This window comes from Ascaphus truei, chromosome 2 (assembly GCF_040206685.1).
Source record: "Ascaphus truei isolate aAscTru1 chromosome 2, aAscTru1.hap1, whole genome shotgun sequence".
Lineage (NCBI taxonomy): Eukaryota > Metazoa > Chordata > Amphibia > Anura > Ascaphidae > Ascaphus > Ascaphus truei.
Genome location: NC_134484.1, coordinates 467019858 through 467043297, shown reverse-complemented (window position 1 = coordinate 467043297; position 23440 = coordinate 467019858). Strand labels below are relative to the sequence as shown.

General features: G+C 58.0%; 1 protein-coding gene across 1 annotated transcript in view; it reads right to left on the bottom strand.

Annotated features, from left to right (window-relative positions):
* The window catches only part of DHX30 (DExH-box helicase 30), a 60957-nt gene that overhangs the window by 21409 nt on the left and 16108 nt on the right, over nt 1-23440 (bottom strand). Inside the window, exons 6-11 of the mRNA XM_075588161.1 lie at nt 22943-23092; nt 20764-20916; nt 17370-18203; nt 7946-8018; nt 5985-6089; nt 3958-4133 (exon numbers count right to left, since the gene is read on the bottom strand). Of these exons, the coding sequence (XP_075444276.1) occupies nt 3958-4133; nt 5985-6089; nt 7946-8018; nt 17370-18203; nt 20764-20916; nt 22943-23092 (1491 nt within the window). The remainder of the gene's footprint in view (nt 1-3957; nt 4134-5984; nt 6090-7945; nt 8019-17369; nt 18204-20763; nt 20917-22942; nt 23093-23440) is intronic.

Here is a 23440-nt window from a genome sequence, read left to right as displayed (position 1 = left end):
TATATCTTAAATATTTTATTTATAAAATTATCACTATAATTAATTAAATGCTTAAACAGTCTTTTATTAGAATTCAAAAATCCTATTCAAAAATGCAATGTATTGTTTTCACTTTCTATGTGAATAGTGTACACTTTGGTCCTATGTCCTATATTTGCATTGAGTTGTAATACAACCAGCTGTGTGTCTGCCTCCCATACTCATAGCTCTGTCAGCCTTAGCTAGTAGTACTACTATCAGTATTACTGATAATGACATAACAGCACCACCATTCTCATAAGAAGTGCTTGAGATCCCACTCTGAATATAGCCCCCAAGGGACCAAGGACCTCAGGGTACAAATCCAGTAGGCTTCTCTTTGATATAACCTAAGGCTGGGCCATGGTGCCTTCGCCCGTGCGGATGCGTGCGCGGCCGTGACGTCACCCGCATGAAGCAGGTGCGTTTTTCGGCCATGGTACGCGCGCCGTCTGTGGGCGTGTCTAGGGGTGTGCCAGTGACGTCATGGAGCTGGTTCCCCCTCGTTGGGCTAACCGCTCGCATGACCAGCCTGCCGTGCCAAGAAATCGGTTTGAACGGATTTCTTGTGCAACGCGCGCCCCCTCCCGCTTCAGCGCGCACGCACGCCGCATGGACGCGAACACTGCCTTATGGCAGTCTGTTCGCTCAGGGTCCGCACGGTCTGCGGTACCATGGCCCCAGCCTTAATTCTATCTCCACCACCAGTCAAAGGGGTAATATGCTCAACACCCCAGGAAGAAACATGTCGGAGTTTGTTATCTTCTGTACAAGTAGACACATGCTTGGAAACCGGATCATTATGATCTTGTTAATTGCAAAGCGAAACAAACAAGCTGCGCGAATTATATTGATCCTTAAACAGCATTGGGAAATAATGACACTTGACCCGGAGTTGAAACAAATCACGAGTAGTGAGAGGTAGTAATGTCACAAGCACACACACAATAGCTGTACATAAATCTCCCCTAGTTGTTTGAGAAATGTACAAAAGAAAGGTCCACGAACATGTGGTTTTTATGGTAAATGCTAAATTTGTATCTATGCCAACAAAGATGATGTGACACTATGCAAAAGGGTGATAGCATGAGATACTGTATTAATGTCGCCACACAATACGGGAGATATGCATTGCGATGTGGGTGTCCCGAAATATACGTGGGACTTACTAGTACAGGGGTGGCAAGTCCTCAAGGGACACCATCAGGTTAGGTGTTAAGGATATCCCCGCTTCAGCACAGGTGACTCAGTCCCAAGAGAGGCTATTTAATTATCGGTAGTACGGTAAGGCTTACAAAGTTATGAATACGGGAGGCAGACACACAGCTGATTGTATTACAACTTACTGTAAATATAGCACATAGGTCCAATTCACATACAAACTAAAAACAATACATTTAATATTTGAATAGGATTTTTGAATTATAATAAAAGACCAGACCTTTTAAGCATTTAATTAATTTTAATGATAACTTTATGAATAAAAAATTTAAAATATATGACATTAATGAATCAAATAAAAACCACACAACAAAAGTTCCAATAAGATATTTACAATATAATTATTATATAGTTTTTTGTATTTGATTATTTAATTATTAAAAGAAAATGAGCATTGGGTATTTTTTATTAATGATTAACAGTAGACATTGGATGTATACAATTGAGTTTGCTGGAATAATTCTATCCTTGTCCATTATCTGGTTTTGTTCAAGGGAGTTAGAGGATGCAGGGCTAGGAATAAAAATGTAATGAAAGGGTTAAATTCACCTTAACAGCTGTTTTCAATTGGTTTGAATTGTTAGTAGATATATTGTAACTCCAGCAGCAATTATTCACTCGTCGAGAAAGCATCGAAGGGTGAGAAACGCGTCGGTGGGTGAGAAGCGCGTCGGCGGGTGAGAAACGCATAGGACGTCTCAGTGTTTTACGTGTTTTTTTTAAATAAATTGTAACTTTTTTACTGAACTTGGTCTCTTCACATTTGAAGGTTTCACTGGAGCGCTATCCCGGGGGGAAGTCTTCACTTGTGTGATTATCTAAAGCATCAGGTAAACACTGTCTCGAGACGCGGAACTACAACATGGAGCCACAGAAGCATGGATACACAGAACCCATCTGACAAACGTATATACTATATGGGATAAGAGACAAACCCCACAAGAGACCAGGGTGAGAGACTGACCCCACAAGAGACCTGGGTGAGAGACTACCCCACAAGAGACCTGGGTGAGAGACTGACCCCACAAGAGACCTGGGTGAGAGACTGACCACACAAGAGACCTGGGTGAGAGACTGACCCCACAAGAGACCTGGGTGAGAGACTGACCCCACAAGAGACCTGGGTGAGAGACTGACCCCACAAGAGACTTGGGTGAGAGACTGACCCCACAAGAGACCTGGGTGAGAGACAGACCCCACAAGAGACTTGGGTAAGAGAGTGACCCCACAAGAGACCTGGGTAAGAGAGTGACCCCACAAGAGACCTGGGTAAGAGACAGAACCCACAAGAGACCTGGGTAAGAGACTGACTCCACAAGAGACTTGGGTAAGAGAGTGACCCCACAAGAGACCTGGGTAAGAGACTGACCCCACAAGAGACCTGGGTAAGAGAGTGACCCCACAAGAGACTTGGGTAAGAGAGTGACCCCACAAGAGACTTGGGTATGAGCCTGACCCCACAAGAGACCTGGGTGAGAGACTGACCCCACAAGAGACCTGGGTAGGAGACTGACCCACAAGAGACCTGGGTAAGAGACTGACCCCACAAGAGACCTGGGTGTTGTTGATGAAGAGATTTATGCTCAGTGCCCAGCACGGTGGAATTGTAACCACAAGATGATGTTTGAAATGACCCGGTAACACCAATGTCTTTTTCTATCTATGCTACCAGTGGAGGAACCATCTCATTCTAAGCAGGTGTAATCAAAAAAAAATGGGGGAAGGGGAGGGGGCAGAGCAAGGATTCTCCCTCTTTAGCACTCGGGACATGGGAGCAGCCAGAGGAAATCCCTCCCCTCCCGCCTCAGCTCTCACAGGTCTTACATATCCACTTGATTGATTTTAAAACTAGTTCTAGCGGTCAGATTTTGGTTAAAAAGGCGTCAATTACCCGGATGTGATCCCTTATACAGGTCACTGGCGTCAGGGCCCTGCGGCCCTACGGGGGGTGGGGGGGGGCTGTCCTGTAAGGCTGCGCTTATAGTCCTGGCGACGGCATCCGTCGCCGTTGTAATAGCGTTTCCTGCTTATAGTGCAGGAGACAAGAGAGGGCGACTGGGGGGGCGTGGCCGCGAGCGGGTCGCCCTCATTGGCTGAACCGCTCACGTGCCGCTGACATCACGCGGTGATCGCCGGAAAAAATAAATCGAATTCTATGGACTTGTTTAGCCGCCAGTTCTGCGTCGCTGGTCTGTAACACACCCTGGGAAGACCTTGGTGTAAACAGCACCGCTGCCTTTGTTGGTGTAATCGTGTCTGCGAGAGGCTGCCAGCTGCCAAATAAGGGCCACTGCTTTATAAACAGAGGTTACGGGACGGTGACCACATGGCCCTGAAACAGACTGAATAATACACAGAGGCTTATAATGAAGTGACGCGTCAGAGACCTGCAAAGGCAAATGTCCCGTATTCTGCGACGTGCGGGCGCGTTTCGGCGTGATCATATACACGGCGCTCTCGCGCGCTACACAGAATATGAGCCAATGTCCTTTATTATTAATAAGGATACAGCGAGACACGCGTGTTATATTCACGCGTGTCCTAGGGAGGAGCAGTGAGATAAAGGGACCGGGAGTGCAATATCCGCAGGATACCACGTGACACGCGTGTTATATTCACGTGTGTCCTAGGGACACGCAGTGAGATAAAGGGATGGGGAGTACACGTGTCTTCGCTGCGCCTCCTCTTCGCGCTTCTCGGCAGGATACAGATCAGTACCTTTGTCTTCAGGTCATAGCGCTGCTCCTTCTGCATCCCGCTGTCCACCACGTGCACGATGTCATCGATGGTGACGGACGTCTCGGCGATGTTGGTCGCCAGGACGATCTTGCGGACCCCCGCCGGCGGCCGGTGGAAGATGCTCTGTTGGTCCATCATTGGAATGTTGGAGTGAACTGCGAGGGGAGCAGAAACACGTGTGATCCAGCGGCACATAACGTGTGAGGACTTCCAGGGGCTCCTCTAAAGGGTGAAGACATTAAAGAAGCTGAACTGCATCGGGATTCATTACTAACCCCAGAGGCTTCTGCTTCTCCTGACCGACACAACCCTGTTCTACTCCTACCCGCCTTTTTCATTTTACTGCCCCTACCGACTCACTTCCCTCTGCTGCAGAACATGTTAGTCCCACCTGGTTAAAACGAAGCTGATCTCTTCCCAGGCAAAGGGAAGCAGCCGTTAGGAACAAATGACAACGCGGTAGCGATCAGCACGCACATTTTATCACTTTTACACAACTGCAGCTCATGCAGAACACGGCTCCCAATGCCAAACACCTAACAATCACACATAAGGGACGGTGTTCACAACACACATCACAACTTGTCACGGGCGGTGTAGACCTGTACGTGTTAGTGACCCGTGGTACGGGTGCGTATGATACGGAAATAAAACCCACGACCCCGTCACTGGAATACGGGCGTGTGCAGCACCCGTCCCTTATTAAGGATAGAAGTAGGACCATGCACCCTGCACCATAGCTCCAGCATGCCCACCTCCGACCCCCCGGAGAAGAAATGAGGGATCTCCCAAATCCATGCTTCGGATGTCACGGTGCTTAGCTCACACAGGGTACATATGCACGTGCTATATGTATGCAGGTGTGCTGGATATTATCTGCACTCATTGTGTGCAGAGCTGAGAACTACATCCAGATCCAGACAAACTACATGCCCTAGGACACGATCAGGTTATTTATCCGTGCATTTAATCCATCACATAGTTGTGTGTGTGTGTTGCATTAGGTTATGACTCTAGTAGCAGCATTCATTTCCTTGCTGCACTAACATTGTGTGACAGCTATATTGTACTTCCACCTTTGTCACTCATATCATTAGTGTACTTTAGGGAAGAGGTGACTGCCATTAAGCTTGTTTTCTTTGCTGACAATGCACTGATATTGGCTTTGAATTCCATCTTATATATTGTGTGTATTACACCAATTATCTGCTAATCCTATGCCAATTGTGCTTAGTGTGTTGATGTTATCCTACACAGGTTCAATCCACATACCACCAACCAAGGATTGTATTGAGCTGACCAGCATCACGGTAGACCATCATCATGAGCAGCTAGGAGTAAAATGATGCAGTGAGGTTGGAGCTGTGCCATGGTTAGCATGGCGTTTATATCTAGCTTAGCCCCCACTATATGATTACCTTGTTGCCAGTAGTTATCACACCTTTGCGGCTTGCTCTACATCTTGCAATCATTGGTTGGTTACTAGGTATGCTGTGTCAGTGCTAACATTTCATCACACAATCAGCACATCACAACCAACATATACCAAGTAGCCACAATTGCTATGACCAGTTGCCCTACATATAGTTAGGTTCTATAGGTGGATCTATTGCCAATTACATCCTAGTAGTTGTCTAATATTTTATTATTCGACATTAGGTTTATTTAGGGCCATACACCTGAGAGTCAGCTTCACCAGCACCAGACCTACGCCTATTTATTTTAATTCACATCACAATTATTTCCACGATTTACGATCACTACTTATGTGTAGACCTCTTTTAATCTAAGTTTATTAAATGTGATGTTTTAATAGCCCTGGAGTGCATCTCTCAGTGGGCTTCTAGCTAGAGAGGGGGGTGGTAACACACCCTAATTTTGGTAATATACATATGCCTGTGTTTGTACACGTGGAGGCCAAGGAATACTAAGGATGTCTGCGTTCCCCAGCCTTGCCCATAACACATGGCTGAAACAGTGCCCACGTTACAGAGCGGCGCCCTCACCTGGTAAGATCTGGTACTTTCCCATCCGGCCTGCCAGCTGCTCCTCCAGCCTCTGCTGCACCCCACGGATTTCCTGCCAGCCGGGGAGGAAGCAGAGAATCCCACCTGAGCGGGAGACACCCATCAGCACATCCGGCAATGACAGAGCGGCATGCAATGCATTGTATGTATGTATGTCTTTATTTATATAGCGCCATTAGTGTACATAGCGCTTCACAGCAGCCATACACGGGACAATCATATAAATAACAAATAATACAAATAACAGAACATGGGAATAAGTGCCTCAGACATAAAAGTAACATTAAGGAAGAGGAGTCCCTGCCCCGAAGAGCTTACAGTCTAATTGGTAGGTAGGGAGAACGTACAGAGACAGTAGGAGGGAATTCTAGTAAGTGCGTCTGCAGGGGGCCAAGCTTTATGTATCCTGTGTATAGTATTATTCACAGAGCTACTCATATGCTTCTTTAAGCAGGTGTGTTTTAAGGTGGGTCTTAAAGGTGGATAGAGAGGGTGCTAGTCGGGTACTGAGGGAAGGGCATTCCAGAGGTGTGGGGCAGTCAGTGAGAAAGGGTTTAAGGCGGGAGAGGGCTTTAGATACAAAGGGGGTAGAAAGAAGACATCCTTGAGAAGAACGCAAGAGTCTGGATGGTGCATAACGAGAAATTAGGGCTGAGATGTAAGGAGGGGCAGAAGAGTGTAAAGCTTTAAAAGTGAGGAGAAGAATGGAGTGTGAGATACGGGATTTCATTGGAAGCCAGGAGAGGGATTTCAGGAGGGGAGACGCTGAGACAGATGTAGGAAAGAGTAGAGTGATTCTGGCAACAGCGTTAAGGATAGATTGTAGGGGAGACAGGTGAGAGGCAGGAAGGCCGGACAGCAGGAGGTTACAGTAATCAAGACGGGAGAGAATGAGGGCCTGTGTCAGAGTTTTAGCAGTCGAGCAACAGAGGAACGGGCGTATCTTTGTGGTCGAGTCCCTGCTGCTCAGCTAGTCTGCAGAGCATTGTGCGAGGGTTACAGCCACACGCCTGAGCTGTAACACGCCTGAGCTGTAACACGCCTGAGCTGTAACACGCCTGAGCTGTAACACGCCTGAGCTGTAACATGCCTGAATCAGCTCCGGGGACCCCTGCTTTCCAAACTATTAACTTCTTTATTTGCCATTAATTGGTTACCAATAGAAAACCGCGACACCATCGCTACACAACACTGCAGATTTCTAGTAGCCATGGGGGGGGGGGGTGTCTGATCCCGGCAGCCATATTGTTCTCCTAAAAAAGTATTCCCGTGCAGCGGATTCACAAATGAATATCTCAGAAAGTGAAGGATCCCCAGAGCCGGGTCCAATAATTGCCAAAATCCCAGACAGGACTATAATACTGTAGCATTGCACCTAATAAGTCCCAGACCCCTTACAGCTTTCTCCTAACTGGATCTCCAGCACAGCTGGGCACAAGGGATATATTTACCTGTACGAAAAGTTCCTACAGCGGCCCCTATTTATCTGAACGTTATCAACGACAGCGGGTGCCATGCAGTGAGTTAATAGCAGGGGCGTGTTTAGCAGCTTGAATCAAAGTCACTTAAAAAAGAAACTAGTATTTATTTATTTTTTTAAGGTTTGGGTGATTTTTATCCTCTTTTTGTGATTAACCTGTCAAGTAAATTGATTGTGTTTTCTTAGTAAATACAACGTCATCGTGTGTTAAATAAAATATTAGTGGTGAACACCATTAGGCAAATAGATACATATTAGCAGCTGGTAGACATAAATTCAGTGGAACGCGTGGGTTCTTTTACACATGTAATTCACAGAGTTGCAGAGCGGCATGGTAACCCTAGGAAGGCAGCACCATCGCCAACCATTCTGTAGCCGGAGTTTGACGTGTGCCCGTCCGCGTCAGTTTTGCAGCCACGGGCGGCTTTGTGACGACTGTTGCTGATGCGGGGGCTCTCACCTGGCTCTCTTTTGGCATCGATATTAAGGATTACGCTGGAGAATAAATCCAGGTCCAAGACGCAGTCGGCCGTCTGCAAAACAGAAAAGGAGGTTGCGGAGGTCAGGGGGAGGAAAACGCCCCACGAGATCAGGGCTGTGTACACTAGCGGAGAGAAGCCTTTCAGAGTCAAAAGGTCTGGACACCAGAATGTAGCAATCACGTGGTCCCCCCAATCCTGCTCTTCCACCGTCACATCACCCCCGAGACCTGCGCACAAACACTGCGACACGCAGGGAAAATCACAGCCCCCGGAGCGCAGGGTCTTGTGACGTCATAAGGCTCCAAAGGCGTTAACGCAGCCTGGGTATGAATGGATTATTCATTTAAGGCATTAACAATCTCATTTGAGCACATCAAGGTCATTAGCTCCTCTTGGTCCTTCCTGCATCTGGCTGTACATTTAAATCCTTTACTGCCAGAAAGATGTGCCATGTTCATGCAGTAACCTGCACGGCCTACATATCCTAATCTAAGGACCACAAATATACTCCGAGAAAGGGCCCTTCGGCGCCTGCGCGCCTTCAGCCCTCACTGTACTGAAACAATGAAGCAGTGGACGGAGCACCAATTGTTGTCAGGGGTCTGATCCTGGGGTAGGCCCCGCTGTGTGGATAGATCCTGGGGTAGATCCCGCTGTGTGGATAGATAGATCCTGGGGTAGATCCCGCTGTGTGGATAGATAGATCCTGGGGTAGATCCCGCTGTGTGGATAGATAGGCAGTGGGCACTCGTGGCGTTGAAGAGAAAAGTTTCTCTATCGGAGTGTCACTTATCCTCCCTACGCGTTTCGCTCCCAGCGAGTGCCCGCTGCCTTCCTACTATTAAAAATATACTCCCACATCCAAAGCAAAACTGGTGCACCTAGAAGAAAATATATAATATACACGCACTATCGTCGGCGCGGGCGATGGAGCGCACGGCGTCGCGTGCGCGGATGTACGGGAAGCGATCCGTGGCCTGTAGGATTCCTATGATGTCCGCGACGGGGAGGTGGGGCGGGGCCGTCACATCACGCGAGCGGTTCCCCCTCACGGGCTGGACCGCGTACGTGACCCGACTGTCTCGCGAAAAAAATCAAAACATTTTGTCTTCGCAAAAATCGGCCGCGCCGGGGCGCACTCTGGGGCGCACTCTGGGGCGCACTCTGGGGCGCACTCATTGAGCTCCGGCCTTTTGTTCGCGCCGTGGTCGCGGGGAGTAATGACGCGGGCTAACTCTGTGCCCAGGACATACGTGAAAACGAGAGGTAACTTAATGTATTGCTGCCTGGTAACACATCGTATAGGTAAGTACACGAGGAAAGCGCGGAGTCTCCTAGGAACGGGGAGCACAGAGCGTGTGCACTGAAAGCAAATACACAATGTATTCATCCGCAAACCACAAAGAGAGGCAAACTGACCCAAAAACCCGACCGCAGCAGGGTGCCGATCACGTGATCTGACGGAGGAATAGGACTCAGCGCAGCAGGGTGCCGATCACGTGATCTGACGGAGGAATAGGACTCAGCGCAGCAGGGTGCCGATCACGTGATCTCCCTGAGGAATAGGACTCAGCGCAGCAGGGTGCCGATCACATGATCTCCCTGAGGAATAGGACTCAGCGCAGCAGGGTGCCGATCACGTGATCTCCCTGAGGAATAGGACTCAGCGCAGCAGGGTGCCGATCAAGTGATCTCCCTGAGGAATAGGACTCAGCGCAGCAGGGTGCCGATCACATGATCTGACGGAGGAATAGGACTCAGCGCAGCAGCGTGCCGATCACGTGATCTGACGGAGGAATAGGACTCAGCGCAGCAGCGTGCCGATCACGTGATCTCACTGAGGAATAGGACTCAGCGCAGCAGCGTGCCGATCACATGATCTGACGGAGGAATAGGACTCAGCGCAGCAGGGTGCCGATCACATGATCTGACGGAGGAATAGGACTCAGCGCAGCAGCGTGCCGATCACGTGATCTCACTGAGGAAGTTCCCTGTGTTATTATACATCATCTGATCAACTAACTGCAGAGCTGTGTGTTATTCTCAACTTTGGTTAGGTGAAGTATTGACTCGATATATATATATATATATATGCCGCCACACAGGGACCCACAGCACTAGGACGCGGAACGGGGGCAACGGCACAGGGACGGGGGCAGCGGCACAGGGACGGGGGCAGCGGCACAGGGACGGGGGCAGCGGCACAGGGACGGGGGCAGCGGCACAGGGACGGGGGCAGCGGCACAGGGACGGGGGCAGCGGCACAGGGACGGGGGCAGCGGCACAGAGACGGGGGCAGCGGCACAGGGACGGGGGCACAGGGACGGGGGCAGCGGCACGGGAGCAGCGGCACGGGGGCAGCGGCACAGAGACGGGGGCAGCGGCACAGGGACGGGGGCAGCGGCACAGGGACGGGGGCAGCGGCACAGGGACGGGGGCAGCGGCACAGAGACGGGGGCAGCGGCACAGGGACGGGGGCACAGGGACGGGGGCAGCGGCACGGGAGCAGCGGCACGGGGGCAGCGGCACAGAGACGGGGGCAGCGGCACAGGGACGGGGGCAGCGGCACAGAGACGGGGGCAGCGGCACAGGGACGGGGGCAGCGGCACAGGGACGGGGGCAGCGGCACAGAGACGGGGGCAGCGGCACAGGGACGGGGGCAGCGGCACAGGGACGGGGGCAGCGGCACAGGGACGGGGGCAGCGGCACAGGGACGGGGGCAGCGGCACAGGGACGGGGCAGCGGCACAGGGACGGGGGCAGCGGCACAGGGACGGGGGCAGCGGCACAGGGACGGGGGCAGCGGCACAGGGACGGGGCAGCGGCACAGGGACGGGGGCAGCGGCACAGAGACGGGGGCAGCGGCACAGAGACGGGGGCAGTGGCACAGGGACGGGGGCAGCGGCACAGGGACGGGGCAGCGGCACAGGGACGGGGGCACAGGGACGGGGGCAGCGGCACAGAGACGGGGCAGCGGCACAGAGACGGGGCAGCGGCACAGGGACGGGGGCAGCGGCACAGAGACGGGGCAGCGGCACAGAGACGGGGCAGCGGCACAGGGACGGGGGCAGCGGCACAGGGACGGGGGCAGCGGCACAGGGACGGGGGCAGCGGCACAGGGACGGGGCAGCGGCACAGAGACGGGGGCAGCGGCACAGGGACGGGGGCACAGGGACGGGGGCAGCGGCACGGGGGCAGCGGCACAGAGACGGGGCAGCGGCACAGAGACGGGGCAGCGGCACAGAGACGGGGCAGCGGCACAGAGACGGGGGCAGCGGCACAGAGACGGGGCAGCGGCACAGAGACGGGGCAGCGGCACAGGGACGGGGGCAGCGGCACAGGGACGGGGGCAGCGGCACAGGGACGGGGGCAGCGGCACAGGGACGGGGGCAGCGGCACAGGGACGGGGGCAGCGGCACAGAGACGGGGCAGCGGCACAGGGACGGGGGCAGCGGCACAGGGACGGGGGCACAGGAACGGGGGCAGCGGCACAGGGACGGGGGCAGCGGCACAGGGACGGGGGCAGCGGCACAGGGACCGGGGCACAGGGACGGGAGCAGCGGCACGGGGGCAGCGGCACAGGGACGGGGGCAGCGGCACAGAGACGGGGGCAGCGGCACAGGGACGGGGGCAGCGGCACAGAGACGGGGGCAGCGGCACAGGGACGGGGGCAGCGGCACAGGGACGGGGGCAGCGGCACAGGGACGGGGGCAGCGGCACAGGGACGGGGGCAGCGGCACAGGGACGGGGGCAGCGGCACAGAGACGGGGGCAGCGGCACAGAGACGGGGCAGCGGCACAGAGACGGGGCAGCGGCACAGGGACGGGGGCAGCGGCACAGGGACGGGGGCAGCGGCACAGGGACGGGGGCAGCGGCACAGGGACGGGGGCAGCGGCACAGAGACGGGGCAGCGGCACAGGGACGGGGGCAGCGGCACAGGGACGGGGGCACAGGGACGGGGGCAGCGGCACAGGGACGGGGGCAGCGGCACAGGGACGGGGGCAGCGGCACAGAGACGGGGCAGCGGCACAGAGACGGGGGCAGCGGCACAGAGACGGGGCAGCGGCACAGGGACGGGGGCAGCGGCACAGGGACGGGGGCAGCGGCACAGGGACGGGGGCAGCGGCACAGGGACGGGGACAGCGGCACAGGGACGGGGACAGCGGCACACGGACGGGGGCAGCGGCACAGGGACGGGGGCAGCGGCACAGGGACGGGGGCAGCGGCACAGGGACGGGGGCAGCGGCACAGAGACGGGGCAGCGGCACAGGGACGGGGGCAGCGGCACAGGGACGGGGGCACAGGGACGGGGGCAGCGGCACAGGGACGGGGGCAGCGGCACAGGGACGGGGGCAGCGGCACAGGGACGGGGGCAGCGGCACAGGGACCGGGGCACAGGGACGGGAGCAGCGGCACGGGGGCAGCGGCACAGAGACGGGGGCAGCGGCACAGGGACGGGGGCAGCGGCACAGGGACGGGGGCAGCGGCACAGAGACGGGGGCAGCGGCACAGGGACGGGGGCAGCGGCACAGGGACGGGGGCAGCGGCACAGAGACGGGGGCAGCGGCACAGGGACGGGGGCAGCGGCACAGGGACGGGGGCAGCGGCACAGGGACGGGGGCACAGGGACGGGGGCAGCGGCACAGGGACGGGGGCAGCGGCACAGGGACGGGGGCAGCGGCACAGGGACGGGGGCAGCGGCACAGGGACGGGGGCAGCGGCACAGGGACCGGGGCACAGGGACGGGAGCAGCGGCACGGGGGCAGCGGCACAGAGACGGGGGCAGCGGCACAGGGACGGGGGCAGCGGCACAGAGACGGGGGCAGCGGCACAGGGACGGGGGCAGCGGCACAGGGACGGGGGCAGCGGCACAGAGACGGGGGCAGCGGCACAGGGACGGGGGCAGCGGCACAGGGACGGGGGCAGCGGCACAGGGACGGGGGCAGCGGCACAGGGACGGGGGCAGCGGCACAGGGACGGGGGCAGCGGCACAGGGACGGGGGCAGCGGCACAGGGACGGGGGCAGCGGCACAGGGACGGGGGCAGCGGCACAGGGACGGGGCAGCGGCACAGGGACGGGGGCAGCGGCACAGGGACGGGGGCAGCGGCACAGGGACGGGGGCAGCGGCACAGGGACGGGGCAGCGGCACAGGGACGGGGGCAGCGGCACAGAGACGGGGGCAGCGGCACAGAGACGGGGGCAGCGGCACAGGGACGGGGGCAGCGGCACAGGGACGGGGCAGCGGCACAGGGACGGGGGCACAGGGACGGGGGCAGCGGCACAGAGACGGGGCAGCGGCACAGAGACGGGGCAGCGGCACAGGGACGGGGGCAGCGGCACAGAGACGGGGCAGCGGCACAGAGACGGGGCAGCGGCACAGGGACGGGGGCAGCGGCACAGGGACGGGGGCAGCGGCACAGGGACGGGGGCAGCGGCACAGGGACGGGGGCAGCGGCACAGAGACGGGGGCAGCGGCACAGGGACGGGGGCACAGGGACGGGGGCAGCGGCACGGGAGCAGCGGCACGGGGGCAGCGGCACAGAGACGGGGCAGCGGCACAGAGACGGGGCAGCGGCACAGAGACGGGGGCAGCGGCACAGAGACGGGGCAGCGGCACAGAGACGGGGCAGCGGCACAGGGACGGGGGCAGCGGCACAGGGACGGGGGCAGCGGCACAGGGACGGGGGCAGCGGCACAGGGACGGGGGCAGCGGCACAGGGACGGGGGCAGCGGCACAGAGACGGGGCAGCGGCACAGGGACAGGGGCAGCGGCACAGGGACGGGGGCACAGGGACGGGGGCAGCGGCACAGGGACGGGGGCAGTGGCACAGGGACGGGGGCAGCGGCACAGGGACCGGGGCACAGGGACGGGAGCAGCGGCACGGGGGCAGCGGCACAGGGACGGGGGCAGCGGCACAGAGACGGGGGCAGCGGCACAGGGACGGGGGCAGCGGCACAGGGACGGGGGCAGCGGCACAGGGACGGGGGCAGCGGCACAGGGACGGGGGCAGCGGCACAGGGACGGGGGCAGCGGCACAGAGACGGGGGCAGCGGCACAGAGACGGGGCAGCGGCACAGAGACGGGGCAGCGGCACAGGGACGGGGGCAGCGGCACAGGGACGGGGGCAGCGGCACAGGGACGGGGGCAGCGGCACAGGGACGGGGGCAGCGGCACAGAGACGGGGCAGCGGCACAGGGACGGGGGCAGCGGCACAGGGACGGGGGCACAGGGACGGGGGCAGCGGCACAGGGACGGGGGCAGCGGCACAGGGACGGGGGCAGCGGCACGGGAGCAGCGGCACAGAGACGGGGCAGCGGCACAGAGACGGGGCAGCGGCACAGAGACGGGGGCAGCGGCACAGAGACGGGGCAGCGGCACAGGGACGGGGGCAGCGGCACAGGGACGGGGGCAGCGGCACAGGGACGGGGGCAGCGGCACAGGGACGGCGGCAGCGGCACAGGGACGGGGGCAGCGGCACAGAGACGGGGCAGCGGCACAGGGACGGGGGCAGCGGCACAGGGACGGGGGCACAGGGACGGGGGCAGCGGCACAGGGACGGGGGCAGCGGCACAGGGACGGGGGCAGCGGCACAGGGACGGCGGCACAGGGACCGGGGCACAGGGACGGGAGCAGCGGCACAGGGACGGGGGCAGCGGCACAGAGACGGGGGCAGCGGCACAGGGACGGGGGCAGCGGCACAGAGACGGGGGCAGCGGCACAGGGACGGGGGCAGCGGCACAGGGACGGGGGCAGCGGCACAGAGACGGGGGCAGCGGCACAGGGACGGGGGCAGCGGCACAGGGACGGGGGCAGCGGCACAGGGACGGGGGCACAGGGACGGGGGCAGCGGCACAGGGACGGGGGCAGCGGCACAGGGACGGGGGCAGCGGCACAGGGACGGGGGCAGCGGCACAGGGACGGGGGCAGCGGCACAGGGACCGGGGCACAGGGACGGGAGCAGCGGCACGGGGGCAGCGGCACAGAGACGGGGGCAGCGGCACAGGGACGGGGGCAGCGGCACAGAGACGGGGGCAGCGGCACAGGGACGGGGGCAGCGGCACAGGGACGGGGGCAGCGGCACAGAGACGGGGGCAGCGGCACAGGGACGGGGGCAGCGGCACAGGGACGGGGGCAGCGGCACAGGGACGGGGGCAGCGGCACAGGGACGGGGGCAGCGGCACAGGGACGGGGCAGCGGCACAGGGACGGGGGCAGCGGCACAGGGACGGGGGCAGCGGCACAGGGACGGGGGCAGCGGCACAGGGACGGGGCAGCGGCACAGGGACGGGGGCAGCGGCACAGAGACGGGGGCAGCGGCACAGAGACGGGGGCAGCGGCACAGGGACGGGGGCAGCGGCACAGGGACGGGGCAGCGGCACAGGGACGGGGGCACAGGGACGGGGGCAGCGGCACAGAGACGGGGCAGCGGCACAGAGACGGGGCAGCGGCACAGGGACGGGGGCAGCGGCACAGGGACGGGGGCAGCGGCACAGGGACGGGGGCAGCGGCACAGAGACGGGGCAGCGGCACAGGGACGGGGGCAGCGGCACAGGGACGGGGGCACAGGGACGGGGGCAGCGGCACAGGGACGGGGGCAGCGGCACAGGGACGGGGGCAGCGGCACAGGGACGGGGGCAGCGGCACGGGGGCAGCGGCACGGGGGCAGCGGCACAGAGACGGGGGCAGCGGCACAGGGACGGGGGCAGCGGCACAGGGACGGGGGCAGCGGCACAGGGACCGGGGCACAGGGACGGGGGCAGCGGCACAGGGACGGGGGCAGCGGCACAGGGACGGGGGCAGCGGCACAGGGACGGGGGCAGCGGCACAGGGACGGGGGCAGCGGCACAGGGACGGGGGCAGCGGCACAGGGACGGGGGCAGCGGCACAGGGACGGGGGCAGCGGCACAGGGACGGGGGCAGCGGCACAGGGACGGGGGCAGCGGCACAGGGACGGGGGCAGCGGCACAGGGACGGGGGCAGCGGCACAGGGACCGGGGCACAGGGACCGGGGCACAGGGACGGGGGCAGCGGCACAGGGACGGGGGCAGCGGCACAGGGACGGGGGCAGCGGCACAGGGACGGGGGCAGCGGCACAGGGACGGGGGCAGCGGCACAGGGACGGGGGCAGCGGCACAGGGACGGGGGCAGCGGCACAGGGACGGGGGCAGCGGCACAGGGACGGGGGCAGCGGCACGGGGGCAGCGGCACAGAGACGGGGGCAGCGGCACAGGGACGGGGGCAGCGGCACGGGGGCAGCGGCACGGGGGCAGCGGCACAGAGACGGGGGCAGCGGCACAGGGACGGGGGCAGCGGCACAGGGACCGGGGCACAGGGACGGGAGCAGCGGCACGGGGGCAGCGGCACAGGGACGGGAGCAGCGGCACGGGGGCAGCGGCACAGAGACGGGGGCAGCGGCACAGGGACGGGGGCAGCGGCACAGGGACGGGGGCAGCGGCACAGGGACGGGGGCAGCGGCACAGGGACGGGGGCAGCGGCACAGGGACGGGGCAGCGGCACAGGGACGGGGGCAGCGGCACAGGGACGGGGGCAGCGGCACAGGGACGGGGGCAGCGGCACAGGGACGGGGCAGCGGCACAGGGACGGGGGCAGCGGCACAGAGACGGGGGCAGCGGCACAGAGACGGGGGCAGTGGCACAGGGACGGGGGCAGCGGCACAGGGACGGGGCAGCGGCACAGGGACGGGGGCACAGGGACGGGGGCAGCGGCACAGGGACGGGGGCAGCGGCACAGGGACGGGGCAGCGGCACAGGGACGGGGGCAGCGGCACAGGGACGGGGCAGCGGCACAGGGACGGGGCAGCGGCACAGGGACGGGGCAGCGGCACAGGGACGGGGCAGCGGCACAGGGACGGGGCAGCGGCACAGGGACGGGGGCAGCGGCACAGGGACGGGGGCAGCGGCACAGGGACGGGGGCAGCGGCACAGGGACGGGGGCAGCGGCACAGGGACGGGGGCAGCGGCACAGGGACGGGGGCAGCGGCACAGGGACAAGGGCCACAGAACGGGGGGCCGCGGCACTGGGACGCAGAACGGGGGCCGCAGGGGGTGGGTGGCACGACTCCATGCGCTCCATATGCACAATACCCACGGCCTTATTCTTTTCGAGGGCACTAGGGATTTTTATTTTGGTCACTTTAAGTTACTTTATAGAAGATAAACCCCCGTATCAGTTACGTTCGGCCGTACTTCTGCGTTCACCAAGACACAAACAGAATGGGGAAACTGTCCCTTTAAGACACAATAACCAAAATGAACAAAAGGCCACATTTTCTGCCCTGTGCTGGTCAAACAACCCGCTTCACAGCAATAAAAAAACACCAACCTACAGTACACGAGCCCCCCACGCGCGGACCCCCACAGCAAGGTGACTAAATGGTCTTACCGCAGCGAGCTGATGGGACCTTCTCCCCAGCATGGCCGCAACGTCCTCCAGATAATGCTCCTTCACCGGGTACATGAAGCCGGGCACCCTGACAATGGGGCAGCCGCCGAAGTACCGCGAGATGCGCTCGTTGTCTCCCGTGGCGCTCATCAGCACCACCTTGAGCTCCGGGTTCAGCCGCCGCACCTTCTTCAGCAGGATGAGCAGGAAGTCCGTGTTCACGTCCCTCTCGTGGACCTCGTCCACCACCACGTGGCTGACGCCCTCCAGCCTGGGGTTGGTCTGCAGCTTCTTCAGGAGGATGCCCACCGTGCAGAAGAGCAGGGCGCCCCCGCGGGCGGGCATCATGCTCTCCAGCCTCACCTGGTAGCCCACGTTCCTGCGCAGGCTGGGCCCCAGCTCCTGGCCCACGCGGTGAGCCACGGACACGGCGCTGATCCGTCGCGGCTGGGTGACGAGCAAGTTGCAGCGGGAGCCCTGCCCGCGCAGGATGGCATCCTCTAGGATGAACTGGGGGATGCGGGTGGTCTTCCCGCACCCTGTGTCTCCTGCTATGACCACCACAGGGTGGTTCTTGATGGCCGACACGATGACCTCCCGCTGGGACTCGGCCGGCAGGTGCTGCAGGGCCCTCCCCTCCTGCCTCTCCGGCCACAGCTCCCTCAGGGTCTCGCTGAGCCGAGACTCCTCCTGCTCAGACATGGGGGTGTACGCCCGCCCGGTAATGGGGTCGCTGAAGCTGTCGGGACACTCATCCAGTTCAGCGGTCGGGTCCATTTGGGTGGGCTGAAGGTTCTCTTTTGGGTCCGATGACTCTGTGTGGTCTATGGGGTACTAAAGCAGAGAACAAACAGGTAACAATATAAAACTAAACACATATATATCTATCTATCTCTATATATATATATATATATATATATATAGTCACTGCCCTGAAAATATAAATAGTGACAGACACAGAAAGAGCAGTGAATGCAAAGACACCCCTATAATATACAGTTCCCCCCTATAACATACAGTTCCCCCCTATAACATACAGTGCCCCCCTATAACATACAGTGCCCCCTATAATATACAGTGCCCCCTATAACATACAGTGCCCCCCTATAACATACAGTGCCCCCCTATAACATACAGTGCCCCCCTATAACATACAGTGCCTCCCTATAACATACAGTGCCCCCTATAACATACAGTGCCCCCTATAACATACAGTGCCCCCCTATAACATACAGTGCCCCCCTATAACATACAGTGCCCCCCTATAACATACAGTGCCTCCCTATAACATACAGTGCCCCCTATAACATACAGTGCCCCCTATAACATACAGTGCCCCCCTATAACATACAGTCCCCCTCTATAACATACAGTGCCCCCTATAACATACAGTGCCCCCCTATAATATACAGTGCCCCCTATAACATACAGTGCCCCTATAACATACAGTGCCCCCCTATAATATACAGTGCCCCCCTATAACATACAGTGCCCCCCATAATATACAGTGCCCCTCTATAACACAGTGCCCCTCTATAACACAGTGCCCCCCTATAACATACAGTGCCCCCCTATAACATACAGTGCCCCCTATAATATACAGTGCCCCCTATAATATACAGTGCCCCTCTATAACATACAGTGCCCCCTATAACATACAGTGCCCCCTATAACATACAGTGCCCCCTATAATATACAGTGCCCCCCTATAACATACAGTGCCCCCCTTTAACATACAGTGCCCCCCTATAACATACAGTGCCCCCCTATAACATACAGTGCCCCCTATAATATACAGTGCCCCCTATAATATACAGTGCCCCTCTATAACATACAGTGCCCCCCTATAACATACAGTGCCCCCTATAACATACAGTGCCCCCTATAATATACAGTGCCCCCCTATAACATACAGTGCCCCCCTATAACATACAGTGCCCCCTATAACATACAGTGCCCCCCTATAACATACAGTGCCTCCCTATAACATACAGTCCCCCCTATAACATACAGTGCCCCCCTATAACATACAGTCCCCCTCTATAACATACAGTGCCCCCCTATAACATACAGTGCCCCCTATAATATACAGTGCCCCCCTATAATATACAGTGCCCCCCTATAACATACAGTGCCCCCTATAACATACAGTGCCCCCCTATAATATACAGTGCCCCCCTATAATCTACAGTGCCCCCTATAATATACAGTGCCCCCTATAACATACAGTGCCCCTCTATAACATACAGTGCCCCCTATAATATACAGTGCCCCCCTATAACATACAGTGCCCCCCTATAACATACAGTGCCCCCCTATAACATAGAGTGCCCCTCTATAACATACAGTGCCCCCCTATAACATACAGTGCCACGGTGTCACACGGAAGAGAGGATATGTATAGCACAAGAGCAAAATAGATCCAGCACACGCAGACTCAATAAGTGGAATTTATTTATCCGGTGATCGATGTTTTGGTTCCCAATGCTATTGTGTATATGTATATGTATATGTATATGTATATGTATATGTGTATATATATATATATATATATATATATATATATATATATATATATATATATATATCAAAGTCCGCAGCGAGGACTCACAGGACGCAATTCATGACGTGAAAGGATTCATGTAAATAATATCGACGTTTCCATCCTTTTCGAGGAGGCGATCCCCCTTGAGACGCGGGTAGTCGCTCCCCGATAGTCAGGAGGCCGCGCTATACTTCATGTGCGACAAAATGTCAAAAGCCTTCTAAATACCAAAAAGTTGGGACACGCACTCACCGTAGAAAATAAAAGATATATCTAAATATAATCGGGTGCTGGTGAAAACGCTGATCGCCCCCAGCACAAATGAACAGAGGAAACAGCGGTTCACAGCGCTCCCTGTACCGGCAAAAAAACGTTCCCATCTTTATTCTTCATCACAATACAGACACAAAGCAGCACGTTTCAGGCCCTGCGCCCCTCATTAAACCCCCCTTGAGAAAGGGCGTGATGCCCGAAACGCTGCAATTGTCTGTGCGTTGTGATAAAGAATAAAGATGGGGACGGGTTTGTTTTTTTGCAAGTAGAAGGAGCGCTACAAAATATCCCGGCGGCTGAGGAAAAGGCGAGTGCTGGGGGCAATTAGTCACTGCTTTAGAAGCAAAGGGAACCGTTCCGTTGACCGTGTCCTCTCCTTGTGGCCTTGGTGGGCAAGTCCTTGTATCTTCCCGATTGCAAAGTCTGATGGAGCAGGGACTTGTGTCGGATGGAAATGCTACACATAGAGCAGTGTTCACTGCAGCACTACACACAAACTATACCACCGTGTTAGGATTACAATGCTCCGGCAGGGACACCGCCGAGTAGGAGGCGGCAGTCAGGAAGCCATCTCACCTGGTCTAGGTAACCCTCGATCTTCTGCAGGATGTCCTCCGGGACGTGGAACCTCTTTGGCTGCTTCTGCTGCTCCCTGAGCTGTTGCACAGAGGGCAGGTGGTACATGGCGTGAGTGAGGGGCTTGTTGTTCTTGTCCACGAGTCCAAGAGCCTGTTAGGAGGGAAAGAGGGGGGAAAAAACACAATAAAAGCAGAGAAATCTACAGCAGATAAGAACCTCCAAACCCATTCTCCTATAGACCCGGTTTGATACTGATTGGTCACCTTTAGAATTGGTATGGACTCGTGTCTATCCCAAGCATTTTCCTTTTACTCCTTTACAGTATTTGGTCCCTACCACCTTGGTTGGGAAATTACTCAATGGATCCAGCACCCATTCCATGCAGTACTTCATCCCATTTCCCGAGCCCCCCGCCTTCAGAGCTTGGACCTCTTGTTCTAGCTCTTCTCTCTCTCTGGAAATATGCTTCCTTCCTGTGCCTTGTCGAAAACCATTGATCTATATGGGAACGTTTCTTTAATACCCCCAGCCCTTCCCTTCTCACCGGCTGTTGAGGTCCTGTAGTCGTCCCTGATGAGTTTTATGATGTAGCTCATGACCCCTTTTAGTAGCCCGCCTTTGTAGAACTTTATCAATGACCTATGAAGAGGCCTCACCACCTCTCCCTCTTTCATGGGACACTTGGTCGCACCGAGAAGACCCCACCCGCCTTTGGCCGCAGAGGGTCGCTCCACCACAGCCGCTCTGCCGCCGATCGCTTCTACTCTAAGGTACGTTTTAGGGTAGGGGGTTAACTTTAGGGGTTTTAGCATATAGGGCAGGGGGTTAACTTTAGGGTTTGAGTGATTGGAGTAGGGGCTTATTTTTATAGGTTTTAGCGGTTAGGGTAGGGGGTTAACGTTAGGGGTTTAGTGGTTGGAGTAGGGGGTTAATTTTAGGGGTTTTAGCGGTTAGGGTAGGGAGTTAATTTAGGGTTTGAGTGGTTAGGGGGTTAACTATTGGGTTTTAGTGGTAAGTATAGGGTGTGAGCTGTATGGGTAAGGGGTTAACTTTATGGTAAGGAATTAAGGTTTTTAGGGTAGGGGTTAAAATTAGGGGGTTTTAGGGCAAGGTAAGGTATTTACCTTAGCGGCGAAAGCAAAAATGTCCTGGGCCATCCCTACACAGCCCAATATCCTGCTGGCGTTCCCCATTGCATAGTTACAATGCTTGTCTACTGTTTAGACACTAATGACTCACAGGTCCCTCTCCTCTATAGTAGTTAGAGACAAGAGAGCGAGCGAGCGAGAGAGAGAGGGGAGAGGGGAAAGAAGGGGGGAAGTGAGAGGGGATATTGGTGGGGGGAGAGATGGGAGGGGGGAGAGATGGGAGGGGGGAGAGATGGGAGGGGGGAGAGATGGGAGGGGGGAGAGATGGGAGGGAGAGATGGGAGAGAGAGATGGGAGGAGAGAGAGAGAGAAGGGAGGAGAGAGAGAGAGAGAGAGAGAAGGGAGGAGAGAGAGAGAGAGAAGGGAGGAGAGAGAGAGAAGGTAGGAGAGAGAGAGAAGGGAGGAGAGAGAGAAGGGGGAGGTGAGAGGGGATATTGGTGGGGGGAGAGAGGGGAGAGAGATGAGAGGGGATGGGAGAGAGAAGGGAGGAGAGAGAAGGGAGGAGAGAGAGAGAAGGGAGGAGAGAGAGAGAAGGGAGGAGAGAGAGAGAGAAGGGAGGAGAGAGAGAGAGAAGGGAGGAGAGAGAGAGAGAAGGGAGGAGAGAGAGAGAGAAGGGAGGAGAGAGAGAGAGAGAGAAGGGAGGAGAGAGAGAGAGAGAAGGGAGGAGAGAGAGAGAGAGAGAAGGGAGGAGAGAGAGAGAGAGAAGGGAGGAGAGAGAAGGGAGGAGAGAGAGAGAGAAGGGAGGAGAGAGAGAGAGAGAAGGGAGGAGAGAGAGAGAGAAGGGAGGAGAGAGAGAGAGAAGGGAGGAGAGAGAGAGAGAGAAGGGAGGAGAGAGAGAGAGAAGGGAGGAGAGAGAGAAGGGAGAAGAGCGAGAAGGGAGGAGAGAGAGAAGGGAGGAGAGAGAGAAGGGAGGAGAGCGAGAAGGGAGGAGAGAGAGAAGGGAGGAGAGAGAGAAGGGAGGAGAGAGAGAAGGGAGGAGAGAGCTATGACAGCCGATGAGCCAGAGAAACCTTCCCCCCTCTGGTTACCTTCAGCTTGAGACATGCCAGTGCTGCGGCTTTGTTTTCTGCCTCTGCCTTGCGCACTCCCCTGGCCACGAAAGTCATCGGCTGCGGCCACTTCAGGGTCAGCTGACACGTCTTTATCCTGTTCCCTTCACACTGATAGCGCAGGTAATCCTGCACCAACAATACAACCCACATGGGATGAGCTCGGTGACACAGAAACGTAGGGCAGCAGAGAAGGGCCACGTGGCCACTGTCTCCCACCAGCCGAGAAGCCTCAGCCCCCATATGACCCCCGGGCCCTTTCCTGTATTTAGGATCACGGTGCCTACCTAAAGCTCTTTACTATATTAGCCCCCATCTCTGCTGGGATTCTGCTCCATGCTCCCACTACGCTTTCAGTGCAGAATACTTTATCATGTTACCCCTTAAACTTCACCCCTGCTACCTTCAGGGCACCCTTAAAATATTGTAATCACCACCTGTTTACCAGGGTGCACATGGGATGTAGGAGGGGGTAAC